Here is a 16,309-nt window from a genome sequence, read left to right as displayed (position 1 = left end):
TTACACATATTTCTCAATTGCACCGTAAGTATACTCAACTTGATAATCTTTTGTAAAGATACTGCTTACTGTTCAGTGGGTTAGATTGATTACAGAATATGTAATTTTCTGTACGTATTTCTGAATTGCCCAGTATGTGTCAATGCACTCTTGTGACCCCTTCTCATGATATCTCTTGCTAGGTTTAAATTTTTTTTTTTACCAACTTGAACATAATCTGCCCTGGAATACAGAATCAGTTGAAATTTCAAAATTCAGTGTATTTGGATTACTCTATTTCTGAGTCTCAAGAAGCTTGTATTTTTAATGCATAAGAATAAACTCATAAGAAATGCACTCAGAAATGTAAATCAATGGACAATCATAGCTATTTCTCATAAATTATGTATGAATTTCCAGCCTCCTGATGTAATTCACTGTAAAGAAGTCCATTTAGATTCAGAGAACCTACCTTCTATGTCCTCTCTGGTGGCGAAACTGATTGGATGTCTCCATCAGTTGGAACAGGTATGTAACTTGACAGTTTTAGATTGATTAGAAAAGTATTGATTATCTTTTAATATTGTATATGTAATTGTGTACCAGAAAACATATTATGCAGAGATTTTAAGTAGTTTTTTATTTTAAAAAACATTAATAAATATGTGCAATATTTAGTATACATATAATGATAGTGGATATGGTGAATATGTCAAAGAGGCAACATCTCCACCAGGATGAAAATAAGTTCTGACAATCACATTTTCATGTTTATACAATTAAGATTTCCTGTAAGTAAAAGTGAGAAGGGAAATTATGCAAAAAGAAATTTAATTGAAGGATGGAAACAATATAGGTTTTTATATACCAAAACATAACATTTACCTTGATTTTCTGTTTTGCAGTTCCAGGTCAAAGTTCATGACCTACCAGGAGGCAGTACCTCAAGTGGTAGAGGTTCTAATGCTCTCAGATTCTTCAATACACATCAGCTAAAGGTAAGAATTGTGGAAATGAATTGGAGACTTACCATTTATGGAAGCTTAATGATCTGTAAAGGCCTGCAAGTATCAAACATTGCAAAACTGTAGTGTTTATTCTGAACTTTAGATTAGGAATTTATTTGAGTTAAAAAGTAAACAGGAAAATAGAAGGTATTTGTAACATAAGTTGTAAAGAGAACACATCAGCTTGCAGTATATCTCTAAAAATTACCACTCTTCAGATGGACAATCAGATTGAACAGCATCAGATGTAATTCTTTTGTATTATTTGTAGTGCAATCTCCAAAGACACCCAGACTGTACAACACTACGTCAGTGGAAGGGTGGTCCAGTAAAGATAGATCCTCTGGCCCTAGTCCAGGCTATAGAGAGATACCTTGTGGTCCGAGGGTATGGGAGACCGAAACCTGACGGAGCTGATGATGATATTAGTGATGATGAAAACTCTGATGAGGATGTAGATGATACTATGGTATGGAAAGTGTTTTTTTCTATCATAACTATATACATACCATTTATCTGTCAGAATTATAGTTGGTTCTTTATTTAAAAATGTAAAACCAGCTTTGATGAAGAAAATTCTGCTTAATTTTACCACAATTTTTCCTCTGATTTCACTGATATCTTTGTATTTTGCTTTTTTTGTACTATTTAAGATACTATTCATATTTTCCTTACTAAGACATCAATTTTAACACCAAAAGTCCTTATGTATGAAACAAATCTATAACTGCATTAAAATTGAGCGACTTTCATTTTTTCTATCACTAAATTCATTGTATTTTCATTTTGCAGGCTGCTGTATTTATAAGTCAAGGTACAGCTAGACACAAGCTAGAGTTTTACATGGGAGAAAGATATTTGCCTTACAATATGACTGTATATCAAGCCATTAAAAACTATAGCAATCCGGGAGAGAGAGATACAAGTGAAACCGATACAGATTCAGAAAATCCCCTAGGGCATGCTAGTATCTGGGTGCAAACCCATACCATATGGTAAGAATTACTGAATCAATTTATATCAGATGATATATTATTTAAACTAATTGCAAATACATGTGATGAAAATAAAGACTCTTGTATTGTTGCAAAAGGATTATAGATTATGTGAAATAAAGTTTTTGTCCCTTAGTCAGATAGGAACTTGAGGGTGGATCCATTAAAACATGAGGTATCATATGTCGTTTGTTGGTCCGTCTGTCTCTCCATCGATGGTTTCCAGATGATAAATTTAGAATGGATCAATGAATTTATTTTTTATGCCCCCGCAACAAACTGTCGGGGGGCATATTAATTTACCTCTGTCTGTCTGTCCGGATTACACATGATCATGGCTTGTCTGGTTCTCTCCTCGTACAGTTTTTGAACTTTATCTAAAATATTTTACAGGATATTTCTACACATGATGAAGGTGTGGAGGACCAATGGATTTTGATTTTTGTGAAATATTATGGAAATTGGTGATAGTTACACTTAGTCATTTTACTTAGAAATGTATATATCATGGCTTGTCCGGCTATCTCCTCATACAGTTTTTGAACTACATCGAAAATATTTTACAGGATATTTCTACATATTATGAAGGTGTGCTGGGCCAAAGGATTTTGATTTTCATGAAATATTATGGAAATTGATGAAAGTTAGACTTAGTCATTTTCATCAGAAATAGAGTTATATGGCTTGTATGGCTATCTCCTCATCTAAAATATTTTTTGCAGGATGTTCCTACACATAATGATCTTGATCTTGATTTTCAATAAATATTACGGAACTGGGTGATAGTTAGACTTTGGAATATTACGGAACTGGGTGATAGTTGGACTTTGGAATATTACGGAACTGGGTGATAGTTAGACTTTGTAATTTTTGTCAGAAATTTTCCCCAAGCACCACGGTTATAGGGGATATAAACATTTCTTATGTGACAGTCCGTCCATTGGTCCTCTTTTCTCATCGCAACTAGTCTGACACTAAAAACAGAATTACATGACACTATGTGGCCAGGATACAATATTTAGATTTGCATATATTTAGGAATTTCTGATCCCGAAATTGATCCCCAAATTTTTTTAGTTACGGTACTGGAACAGTATGGCATTGCAAGTCTTGGAAGGATTGAGCTGAACCAACAGACCATGAGTATCACAAATCTTGGAAGGATTTCTGAGTCTGCAAACCATGTCTTCATACAAAAATAAACATGTTCCTAATATTGGCAAATCCAGCAAGCGGGGGCATCATTAGTGTCTTATAGACACATTTGATATACTTAAAAAAAAAATCACTACTAACAAATGAAGCTGGGGCTCCTGTGATAAACAGGGCTTCTAGTTTGTCCCCTGCGACGTGTCATGAGGAGACATGGAAATGCTGGGCGTCCGTCCGTGTTTTCCACACTTATTTACATTATGCTTCTACCAAATAAGTTTGTTTTTGGTGTGTGGCCTTTTTATGAAGAGTTACAGATTAAGTTCAACGGATGAATAATTTTTACGGAAGTTATGGCCCTTGGACTTAGCAAATTTCAGTGACTTTAAAGTTTTCTGCACGTCTTTTTTTTTTTGCCGGGGACATGGAAATGCTGTTCTTTTAATAAACTTTGCACAGTTCTTTAGTTTCCTAAAATACAGGTTAAGTTCAATTTCAGCAAAATCCAAAATATGCTTTTTTGACTTGCACCATTTTGATAATTTTAACCGTAATGCGGCAGGGTAGCAATAATGCCCTATTTTTAGAATGGTTGTTGTCAAAACACATGCTTCTATAAGTGAATCCAGTGGGGAAAATTGACTTCTCAAGTACCTCATATTTTGTTTAATTTTTTCTGTAGTACATTTGTAATTACTGACTGATTATTTTGTTCTCATCACGTATTGGAAACTTCAGCTACAAAATAAAAACCATGTCACTTTTTAATGAAAAAATTCTGAGGAGATTATAGATTAAATAGATTAAAGAGTGATATTTGAAAGAGAAACAATTGGAGTTATAATTCATCATTTTCAGGTATAAACAAGCTTCTGACCATGAGTCTGATACTGCTACAAATCCAAAGAAAACAAAAGCTGAGAGCCATAGTAAAGCGAAAGGAAGAAAAAAGATGGATGATTTGTGGAATGGTAAGATAACCTTTACCATTCATTTTATTATTCCTTATGCTTTATTGCATTATCAAACATCAACAGATGAAGGATTGTTTATATACAGCCTGCTAAAAGTGGGCGGGATATAGTTTTCATGATGACTGTTTAAATGTCTGTCCACACCTTTTTCATTACAAAATCCTCTGCAACTACTTATTTCTTATTGTAACAAAAACACACATGTAGTAAAAATGTACTTAAATTTTATTCCAAAATTAATGAGGAAGGGGTAAGCCAACACCTGTTTTTGCCTTGATTTTAGACTTGTATGTACTGTATAAGCGGTTATTTCGCTGTGATTTTATTTTCACTATATTCATGAGAATCTTGAGAACACAAATATAAAATAATAGAAAATAAGCAAAATTAAGCTCCCACAAAAATATCCACTTATATGATATTTTCAATGCAATTAATCTGAAAAAATGAAGATATTAAGTAATAGCCCTTAAACATATATATGTATAAAGTACTCTAGATATTGTTCCTATTTATAAGCTGATATATTTTTTTTCAGAAGGTCATTGTCCAGTGATGGTGCCCGCTCTGAATGCCTACTTGACAGAGAAATTACCAGCTTTTGTCACAGTTAATGACCCTTCATTAGATGTGATAGCTCTACTTAGAATTCTTCATGCCTTTAATAATTATTGGTCTACAATGTATGAGGTAGGTATTGAATAAATGTAATGGTACAAAGACAGTTTTTTTATGGTATTTATTGAGTACTAAAACTACTTGTATTATTGTTTGGAAAATGCTTTTGGTTGCACTTCCTGACCGGTGTGAGATGAAGTGTTTCACTCATTAGTATTATTCCAGAAAAAAAGTGTATCCTGGGGCAGAGAGCCAGTGATATATAAGGATACTACCAACACAATAAAATTAAGATGCAATACATATGTCTTGTAAGAAAAATTCATCTGCGTTCTCCCCCAAGAGACAATTATTTTTTTGGATTAGCCCTTAGAGACTTTATTCTTTACAGAAAATTGGTTAAGAGTTCCATTGTTACTTCGTCAAAACAAGTTGTTTTGCTTCAGATAATAAAACAAGAAAAAAAACTGTTTAGAATGAGCTACTTCTAAAGGAAAAAAAGGTGTAAGAAAAGCAGAATATTACAAATAGTTTCATTGCAACTACTTTTCTACACTCTCAGTAGTAAAATTTATCAATTTTTAAAACTCTTAGCAAGCCTCACACTTTAAATTCAATAATTCAACTATTTAGAGTTTAGAAATGTCATTAAACACTACATAATGAGTAAGATTTTATTCATCTCTTGGTATATTATGCATAAATATTTTTATTCAGAGAGCAAAAAGGAAGCATTTGTGTAGTTTAATCCTATTTGTTGTTTTTTTTTGTTTTTTTTTTACAAGACATGTAGCATGATTTAAAATGTAATTTTATAATTTTAGGTGCCATTTTCTCACAAACCAATCATGTCTTTCAATGAGTTTCTGAGTTCAAAATTAACTGCTAAAGCTAACAGGCAGTTGCAGGATCCCTTAGTCATAATGACGGGAAATCTACCAAATTGGCTGGCTGAAATTGCTAATGCTGCGTAAGTTTCTTTAAATATTGCGATTTATGGCCATTACATTTACATGTATGCAAAATGGAAGATGTGACTAGAGAACTTAATCATAAGTGTCTGAAGTAATTTAATGAATGGCTTTAAATAAACTAAGTACAAGTTCATCTTTAATTATTAATATCTATTGCTCTTTTCCAGGCCATATCTAAATGCTTAAATAGACACAGGATTTTTATTACCATGAATCTGTATTACGAATTGTATTTTAACTAGTGTTTCAGCAGATTTCTTTATTTCTAAGCTATTATTTAGATATATTTTTAATTGTAAACTGTAAAGTACATGTAAGTAAGGGTTATGTTTTTAATTATCTTGAACATTAATTGTAGGCCTTTCATGTTCCCCTTTGAGACGCGCCAGCTGTTGTTCTATGCCACTACATTTGACAGAGATCGTGCTTTAATGAGACTACAAGACAACACAGGAGATAACAGTAATAATGACAGTAGTGAAAGAGTAGCCCCAAGGCTGGATAGAAGAAGGGTGAGGAGCTTAAATTACATCAAGTGTTCTATCTATAGGTTAAGTAGCACTCCAGCTTAGAATCATGCAAAATGTGATTCATGGGTGAAAAGCCTACATATTTTAATTTTTGATATTTTGTTTAAAATGTAATAGAAAACAGAAATTAACATGTTGATTTTCTTATGACCTGTGCTCTTAGGAGATGAAATTTATATAGAATGCACTGTAAATTTCAATGTTAAGGGAGATAACTCTGTAAATGCCACTCAGATAATATAGAATCTATTGGATTTTCAGTATTGATTATCTCCAAAGAGCAGACAGATTTGAGTGAATAATTACACATTTCATAGTAGATGTAGCCTTTTTTTGGGGTGCATCATTTTTTTCAGATTTTGCATGATTCTTACTAAGACAGCTACTTAATTGTTACAATTAAGTACAAAAACCTTAGTAACATGCAACAATGTATATGCTGCTCAGAAAGAGGAGCTATACTGTTATACTCTTGTTTATCCATCTGTCCGTCTATCATTTTTTTCCTGACATTTTTCTCTGGAGATACTTGGCACAGTCACTAGATATTTTGACACAATCTTGATGTAGGTTTGCCATATTGTTTGATTTGGCTTTGGCTTAAGTGACTGTGACTTATTGTTTGAAAGCACAATCTATATTTTGACCAAATTCTGTAGATTGGGTGTTAGAGTAGATTTAGTGGGCATTGGTTCATAGATTTCTTAGTTTTTTTTGGTTTTTTTTTCTTTAACATCAAAGCAGTGCTTTCAACTTTTTTCGTAGATATTCTACAGCTGGTCACCTTTTATATGTGTTCAACTTTCTAATTAGAATAGTACATTCTTTACTTGAAATGATGGGGTGTGGTATGATTCCAATTTTCTAACTGTCTTCTCAGTATTATAATTGATGTGAAAAGTGCTATTAATATTTTTCTGGGAATCTGGGAACAAGTATCACAGTATAGTTGTGTAAAGTTTGTGTATATTCTCTGTTCATCATTTCAGAGAGTTGTAAACAGAGCAGATTTATTAAAACAGGCAGAGAAAGTGGTAGATGAGTTTGGAAATTCTAAAGCTCTGCTTGAGATACAGTATGAAAATGAGGTTTGAATTTTTTTCTTTTTTTGTTGTTGTGGTGAATACATGTATTAATATGACAGTATCTTGAAAATTTATCTTGAATATATAAATCAGAGAGGATTTTGTTTTATAACTACTTGTAATATACAGCTACCTTTGACACTGAAAATTGTATTATGTTAAAGCATATGACTGGTTTAAACAGACAACACCTATTAATTATATTGGACTTGTATTTACTTCTGTAGTCGTTATTTAATTCGTCATAACTTACAACTTATTTTAATTTTACTCTTTAAGATTTTAATTTTAATTTTAAGATCTTTTGTGAAATGGACTGAAGTTCCTTAACTGAAGTGTATTTTAATATGGAAAACAATGTTTCTATAGGTTGGAACTGGGTTAGGACCTACATTAGAGTTTTATGCCTTAGTATCTAAAGAATTACAGAGATCAGACTTGGAACTGTGGAGAGGAGAACCTGTCCTGGAGAAAAATTCTTCAGGTAAGTTATAAGACTATTTTAAATCTGAATCATTTCACTTTAAGTAAAAAATTGTGAATTAATATCTACATGTTAGTAACTGATCAGCTGTCTATGTTTGTGTATTAGAATGGTGTGATGCTGTTAGTTTTATTGTCATTCCTAGACACTTAGTATCTGTGGAAGACTTTGTATGACGGTTGATGCACATATACAAACCTGTACAGCAAGGGGTTGATTTATACCTAACTTGTGAGTCATAACCTACATAGCAAGGGGTTGATTTATACCTAACTTGTGAGTCATAACCTGCACAGCAAGGGGTTGATTTATACCTAACTTGTGAGTCATAACCTACACAGCAAGGGGTTGATTTATACCTAACTTGTGAGTCATAACCTACATAGCAAGGGGTTGATTTATACCTAACATGTGAGTCATAACCTACATAGCAAGGGGTTGATTTATACCTAACTTGTGAGTCATAACCTACACAGCAAGGGGTTGATTTATACCTAACTTGTGAGTCATAACCTACACAGCAAGGGGTCGATTTATACCTAACTTGTGAGTCATAACCTACATAGCAAGGGGTTGATTTATACCTAACTTGTGAGTCATAACCTACACAGCAAGGGGTTGATTTATACCTAACTTGTGAGTCATAACCTACACAGCAAGGGGTTGATTTATACCTAACTTGTGAGTCATAACCTACATAGCAAGTGATCGATTTATATCAAACTTTTGAGCCAATAGAAGACTTACATATAAGAGAAGATATTATGGCTTACACTACTGTAAAGCAAATGTAAGATTCTTACTGATTTTAGAGGTTGTAGCCTCACCCATACTGGAATATCAGGCTAGGTAGCAAGTATATGCAACCCAATTAAACTTGATACATTTTTTTTATTTTAGATAGTACTCAATTCAAACATTGCACCAAATGTTTGGAAGTGTAGTCTTACTTGACCCAGTTTTTTGTAGAGCATTTTATTTTTTTTATGAAAATTGGTTATTGTTTTTTTTTTCATTTTCATTTAAACATATGTCAATTTAAACTCATTTTTAATGTTACTAAACATTTACATACTTCTATTGCAGAAGATGATCCAGGAACTGAGTACACTTACTCTGTGTGTGGACTCTTCCCAGCACCACTAGCCAGAAATGCCAAGGCAGCTGTTGTCAACAGAGTTAAAGCCAAATATAAATTTATTGGAAAGTTCATGGCAAAGGCATTAATGGATTCTAGAATGGTACGGAATATAGTGATTATTGTTATTTCTCTTGCTACTAAGCAGGGATTAATTAGATTTTCTGTCTAAAAATATTTAGTAGGCATTTTGTTTGGTTGTTTAGAAGGAGGTTGGTGTTAAATTCATGAAGACAGTACATTAATTGGTATACATGCTTTTTCTTATGTGATTTTATTGTGTTTCAGACCAAATAAAAACAAGTTAAAATAAAATAATATCATTCTTAAATATGAGATTATCTGCTAACAAAAAATGTATCACTCACTCACTTTTATTTTTAAATGACATGGTACTAAACCTGTAAGATTTTTTAGGCAGCTGACACCATGTGCAGTGTTACCTTTGAACCACTGTACAGAATTAGAATTGTTTGTATTACTATTTTTTCAACAATTATGATGGATCTATTCTTTGAGCAGCTGGACATCCCTCTTTCATTGGTATTTTACAAGTGGATGTTGGGACAGGAACACAGTTTAACATCAGCTGATCTTCAGTTTATAGATCCTGTTATATCAAAGTCCTTCCAACAACTGGAAGACATTCTTAGGCAAAAACAGAGGATCTTAGCTGATAAATCTCATGTAAGTTTAGTTAGAAAAAATAATGACTAAAGTAGTTGCGGAAAGCAAGAAGATTTTTTTTAATGGTGGAAAAAGTCAATCAGAGACTATTTTGAACGAAAACAAGCAAGTTCTTATTCTTAGCTAATGACATTATATTAAACCATATCTTTAGTCAGAATTAGGAGATTAAAAAGAAATTTGGCAAACTAATTCATGTGTTTAAATCCACATGTCACTGTAGTTTCATTTCAATGGATGTTTTCTGTCATAAGATCAGGACATTTTAGCTTCTATTAACAACCAGAAAATTGTTAAAAGAAAAGCAGACAGTTTTGTAACATAATATCGTTCATAACCAGAACATATAAACATGTGTTTTTCTGTTTATTAGACAGAGGAAAGTCGACAGCTGGCATTAGACAGTTTAAGTATGGATGGTTGTAGTATTGAAGATTTAGACCTTGATTTTACCCTCCCTGGATATGGCCATATTGAGCTGAAAAAGGGAGGTAAAGATATCCCTGTCACACTTGACAACTTAGAAGAGTACTTACAGGTAAGAGAAACTCCTTTCAATAATATTTGAGAGTAAACAAATGGCCATCAGACATCACCGCAAACAGCAGAGCTGCCAACACTTACTATCTTAGCCCAAGTCTTCTGATTTTTGCCATTAAAATACATTGTACGAATTAGGGAGAAAATCCAGATTTTTTTCATTGTCATGATCGTTTCTGGTTTTAAAGTTAGTGAAATCCACCTAACAATCTTTTCAGGGTATGCAATCAATGTGTTTTACAATACTAAATGAACCTCATGGTTATCAATCAAGCTGGTGTAGCTTTATAAAAAAAAGTATGTCTGCTCCTCACAAGAAATCTTATATGAAATATCCTTTCAAACATTAACACCAATACACATAAAAATGGTATATATGTACATATGAATAACAAAAGGCCTTCACTCATTAGCACATCATTTTTTGGTTGGTATGGTTTGGCTGGAACTTATATTTTATCTGTCCAACTGTCATCAATACCAAATATATGCTCCCATCATTTCACACTTCTGCATAATACCAAGAGTAATCAAGGGAACCAAGGTTATAGCGGTAATCAAAAGATTGTAATCCAGGGACAAAGACCAGACATGGAAAACAGACATACACAACAAAGAACATAAAGTAACTAAAATCATACATACAAAGTAACAAAAGTAAATGAGCAACTCGGACTCCACTATAAACCGGGAGCATGGACCGGTAGGGTAAGCGTCCTCTGCTTTTCTAGAAACACCCTCCGAGTTGCTCATAAAAAGTCAAGTCCGGGGTAGACAAACGAGGAAAGGAAAACCTAGACATGCAGGATACATTTAGATTTTTCATAAATATGAAGTTTGAAATTTCTGAAAGCTAAGATGGACATATTTTACATTGTTATATTGATGAAGGTATTGATTTTTTTTTCAGTTGGTAGTACATTGGAGTTTAGTTGAGGGTGTTTCAAGACAGTTTGAAGCCTTTAGGGAAGGATTTGAATCAGTTTTTCACATGTCATCATTACAAAGTTGTTACCCAGATGAGGTTTGTGTTCTGTAGATACATATACTTTTATAGTTCTATACATGTAGCAACTTTTTGTATAACTCCTACTTCAGTGCAAAATATGTTAATGAACATGTAGCATATAGCAGATTAACCAGTTGTTGAACTCTAGAAGTTAGACATACATAGAAATTGATAGACTGTTTTTGACTTTAATATCCAAGTCATTTTGGGATTTTTTGCAACTCTGGGACCAGTTGCTCAAAATTACCCACAAGATGGCTTGTATAAATTGAAGTAGACTTAATCAATGGATAACTTTTAGATCATTTGGCCTTGTTACACTTCTTGAGGTTTAAGTACAGAGAGTGGAAGAGAAAAAAATTGAGTATATTAAATGAAGTTTCATCTGAAAGTTCATTTTCTATTATGTAATTTCTTAAGCTTTCAAAAATTCATATATAACTATTTCCAGTTGGAACAGCTGTTCTGTGGTAACATCACAGAACCATGGGATACTAAGATGTTGATTGAGTGTTGCAGGCCAGATCATGGTTACAATCATGACAGCAGGGCTGTCAAGTTTCTGTTTGAAAATCTAAGTTCATATGATACAACAGAACAGAGAGAGTTTCTACAGTTTGTTACGGGTTCTCCTCGTCTTCCTGTGGGAGGTATGTAATTTAGCATAGTCATAGCTTTGAATTAGAAGAATTGATGTTAAAATAACAGGTAATGTTTAAGAGATAATAGGAGTATCAATGTTTTGTGGAATGAATTCATTAGCATAAAGGGTATTGATTAAAAAATACAAGATGGATTTCAAGTAAAAGAAAATTTATTTTATACAAAATTAAAACTAAAAATACTATTGTTGTCTCTTTTATGATTCACATCATTGACCTTAGAAATTACTTACTTTGAATTATTCTTTCTCATTTTTACAGGTTTCAGAAGTTTGAATCCTCCTTTAACGATAGTAAGAAAGACATTTGAAACCAACGATAGTGCAGATACATTCTTACCATCTGTGATGACATGTGTCAATTATCTCAAATTACCAGACTATTCTTCAGCACAAATCATGCGAGAAAAATTGAAAAAAGCTGCTAAAGAAGGACAGCTGTCATTCCATTTGTCATAGTGTGTGGTTATATGGTGTGATAGATTGCTGTTTTTGTATTACTGAATGTGTTCATATTAATTGTGACAGATTGCAGCAATACTATTTTGGTTTTGAATTTTCTGTTATTGTTTTGAATAGACTACCAAGTATCTGACCTATTTTGCCATAAAAAATTCTAGCAAGTGACTATGATCAGTGGTTGATTTCACAAAAAAATTGTAAGTATAAAATTAGTCTCAAGTTGCAACGTCACCATAGACAATAACATTGTGATGTAATTACTTATAACAAATTTTACACTTATGACTTTTTGTGAAATAGACCACAGATTAGTTTCATTTTTAACACAAGACTTTAATGCACTATGTTTTCACTATGAAAATGGATTGTTTACTTCTATGTTCGTAAGAACATCCTAATGTTATTTTAGAAGATTTTTTTTCAAAGTTTAAAAGTACTTGTCCTTGAAATTGGCCCATGGTTCATATTTTGTCTTTTTAGCTGTATGAGCTCTGTTTTTTTTTCCTGTCAGAAATGATTAAGTGTAAATTTTTATGACTGGTGGGTCAGATTTTTGTTGTTAATACCATTGTGTATTACTAGTCAAGTTATTTATACCTTTTATTTGTGTTTTCTTTTGTTCACAGAGATCATATACTTTAGCAATTTATAGTTAGGATAAAGAATTTGGTTGTGATCTGGTCAAAAATGTTAAGGATCTTCAAAAAATGATCCTATTTTTTTTAGTAAAATAATGTAAGGCCATTCAAAGTTAATTTCTTGGTTCCTAAGCCATTTTTCATGTAAACCAAGAACGAGGGAGACATCATTTCTTTTTACTTCTTTAATGCACAGAAAAAGTGGAATCTTTTTACTTTGTTCAATTGAAAGAAGACAATAGTAAGGAATTTTTTTTGTTTTTTGTTTTATTGATTTGCCAAGAAAAATGGGTATTTAGGCAACCTCACAAGAGGCAAGGGAGGGCCTGAGAACCAAAAAATAATTTTCATGAAACCTTTGTTGGAAAAAATGACCATGAAAGAAATCCTGATATTTGTCTAATTCTTATGTTTTGTTGTGTTTGAAAAATGTCTGTTAGGTAATAAATAATATTGTATGTTGAATTGCACATTTCATATCAGCTTGAAAATAAATACATGTATTCATCATGTTCCTTGCAATTTTAATGTTGGACAAATGTGGAAGGTTCAAAATATAAGACACTGTGCTTGAGACAGATTTTTCATAACATTTTAAGGATTAGATATTTCATATTTCATTTAAATATGCTTATCTTTTTTCATAGTCCAATTGATTGATTTTCTGTTATTGTACAGCTAGTAACATATCACAAGCATGTGACTATGTTAGGCATTTTACAGTACATTATAGGTACAACACAACGTTTCTAGCATTGTATCTGTAAGATCACTTTAAGATTACAATCTAAGCAGATTTTTGAAACATACATAATGATTTTTCTCTTTCAGTGAGTTATATAGTTTACTGCAGGGAAGAGAGTTGGTCTTCCTTTAATTGAATAACCATCACCTGATGAACTTCCTTATGTAGTTAACTCAGGGTAGGAAACTCACTCAAATTCTAGCCAGTCCTGAATACAATTTTCCAATATATTTACTATATGGCTGTATAGATTTTTGCTAAAATTAGCCAGCCCTGCCAAAAAATAGCCAGTCTCGGGCTAGGGGGCAGGCTAGTATTTCTAACTCTGGTTAACTGGAGAATTATCACGGAGAATGAGATTTTCGATGACTTCGAGAATTTTAATCCATGTTTAATAGATAGTTTAGTGTAATTGTCCAATTAAGTACTGAAGGAAGTTCAGCAGGTGATGGTCATATTCATTTGGCCAACTTCATTCCCTGGGGTTAGTTAACACATGGGAATATATTGAATATTTGTTCAACCATGACCACAGACTGTCTGGAAGTCTTATGTTATAAAACAAGAAAAATAATGATTGAAAATTTTTTTACCTGGTAAATAGAAATTGAATATTGCTATGCCAATCTCAATGCCTTTTAAGACTCTTTAAGTGCTACACAATATTTATAGTTTTTGTGATACTAGCTGTACATAAGGGTGTATTAATTTATGCATTATTATTTTTGTTATTGTTAGATCTAGGTTAGATCTGTTTAGGAAGAGAGGCTAAAGTGTATGAATGAGATACTGTTGTTGAATATTATGTAAAACCTTATATTTTGATGATAACAAGTTTGATGTTTATGATACTTTGTACAGAATAAAAAAGTCCAGGAATAATTTTGTTTACATACTTGGATTTTTCCCTTTTAAAAATATCTGAGGTAAAAACTTGTTCAGATTCTTAATAAAAAATTATAGTCAGTTTGAAAACTAGAAAAAATGATATGCCTTTTTTAAAATATAACATTAAATCATTTTCTTCTATATTTTACATGAGTTCAGGTCAATTGTTGATTCAAGCTTAATTTTCCTTGGCCATACTATTCTCAGGGCAGAGTTGTCTTTCTATTCATTTGTTACTTATATACATTTCTCCGTTTACAAAAACCAAACATCTGTTCTAACAATTCATAAGCTTAATTAAAAAGAATTTAATAATTTCTGAAGAGAAATTCTATTGTTAGCTCACCTGGTCTGAAAGGCCAAGTGAGCTTTTGTCATCACTTGGCATCCGTTGTAGTTGTTGTCTGTCGTTAACTTTTTTTGTCATTAGCCATCCATAGGGTATCTACTTAAAAATTAAGTTGATTATGTAGATCAAGTGTAAAACATGGCCACTGTTGCTATTTTAGACCATAGGGGCCAAGTCACCAATTTCTATATATATCTCAAAAACTAAAAGAGGTATCTGAAAATAAATGTGACTTTCCTTCTTCAGTTTTAAGAGCTTTTCAAAAATCTTCCTTGGGTCAACTCGAAGTTGTCAGACAAGGCAAAAAATTAGTTTTTGCAGTTTTCAGCCATTATCTTGTAAACTATAATAGAAAAAAACTTTCAGTTGATGAAATGATCATTATGATAAGGCCTACATATGACTTTTACTAGTTGTCAGATGACTCCTTGTTATAGTTTCTGCCCTTGAAAGGCAAAAAATGAGTTTTTGCAGTTTTCAGCCAATATCTTCAAAATGAAGATAGAGCTTTTTTTTTCAATTGATGAAATGATCTTTATGATAAGTCCTAGAAAAGTCTCCAGTGGGTCAAAATTGTCAGAGAACTCTTTGTAAGAATCTTAGCCCTTTAAATGCTAAAAAAATGATGTTCTTTGCAGTTTTTCAGCCAATATCTTGAATACATGTACTATAACAGATATTCAGTTGATGAAATGATCTTCATGATAAGTCCTGCAAAAATCTTCATCAAGTCTCTATCTTGAAAATCATAAAATATGTGAAAAACTTTCAGCTGATAAAATAATCCATGTAATAAGATCAACAAATGTCTTCCTTGGTTTGAGTCCTTGAAAGGCAAAAACTGACTTTTTTTCAATTTTTTGCAAATATCTTGAAAACTATGATAGATAAAAAAATAACTTTTAATTGATGAAATGATTCTTATCATAAGGTCATCAAAATTGTAGGACAACTCATTTGTTGAAGGGCCAAAATTGAACCAGGTTTGCAATTTAGGCTCCTGGGAGCGTCTTGTTATTCCAACTTTTTCATTGCTGAGTGCCACAAATCTGTGTTGACAAGAATGAAATTTCTCACGAAGTTGAAAAGAAACACTTTATTGGTAGGAATGATAACCTTCGAAAGAATTTTTTACATGAAATTAGGTGGTAAATCATGGTTTTGGTCAAATGACCAACAACGGAAAATTGTCTTGTTAACAATCCAAACCAATTTAACAATTTAAACATTGCGATGCTAAATTTGAATTTTATCAGATTTGAACAATTTAAATTTTACAGAGAAGGTGTGATGTGATACAGTAGGTGTCTATAAAATTGTAGACCAATTCAGATTTTGAACATTATCTTAAGTATGTGATGCTGAGCATAGTTGTTCTATTCAAAGAACACTAA

General features: G+C 32.2%; 1 protein-coding gene across 2 annotated transcripts in view; it reads left to right on the top strand.

Moving 5' to 3' along the window:
- LOC148625273 (E3 ubiquitin-protein ligase TRIP12-like) overlaps positions 1 to 14,560 on the top strand; it is a 37,497-nt gene extending 22,937 nt beyond the window's left edge. For both annotated transcript variants that reach the window (XM_088568730.1, XM_088568729.1), the window contains exons 25-40: positions 400 to 507; positions 885 to 977; positions 1,258 to 1,455; positions 1,779 to 1,981; positions 3,992 to 4,104; positions 4,646 to 4,797; positions 5,550 to 5,695; positions 6,058 to 6,211; positions 7,219 to 7,317; positions 7,684 to 7,798; positions 8,885 to 9,039; positions 9,459 to 9,623; positions 9,997 to 10,161; positions 11,074 to 11,187; positions 11,624 to 11,822; positions 12,096 to 14,560. In XM_088568730.1, the coding sequence (XP_088424856.1) occupies positions 400 to 507; positions 885 to 977; positions 1,258 to 1,455; positions 1,779 to 1,981; positions 3,992 to 4,104; positions 4,646 to 4,797; positions 5,550 to 5,695; positions 6,058 to 6,211; positions 7,219 to 7,317; positions 7,684 to 7,798; positions 8,885 to 9,039; positions 9,459 to 9,623; positions 9,997 to 10,161; positions 11,074 to 11,187; positions 11,624 to 11,822; positions 12,096 to 12,292 (2,376 nt within the window). In that variant the 3' untranslated portion in view covers positions 12,293 to 14,560. The remainder of the gene's footprint in view (positions 1 to 399; positions 508 to 884; positions 978 to 1,257; positions 1,456 to 1,778; positions 1,982 to 3,991; positions 4,105 to 4,645; positions 4,798 to 5,549; positions 5,696 to 6,057; positions 6,212 to 7,218; positions 7,318 to 7,683; positions 7,799 to 8,884; positions 9,040 to 9,458; positions 9,624 to 9,996; positions 10,162 to 11,073; positions 11,188 to 11,623; positions 11,823 to 12,095) is intronic.
- The last annotated feature ends 1,749 nt before the right edge of the window (positions 14,561 to 16,309 follow it).

This window comes from Perna viridis, chromosome 2 (genome assembly GCF_037379345.1).
Source record: "Perna viridis isolate PV_CMFRI_1.1 ecotype Kerala chromosome 2, ASM3737934v1, whole genome shotgun sequence".
Lineage (NCBI taxonomy): Eukaryota > Metazoa > Mollusca > Bivalvia > Mytilida > Mytilidae > Perna > Perna viridis.
This window is presented reverse-complemented; position numbering and strand designations above follow the sequence as displayed.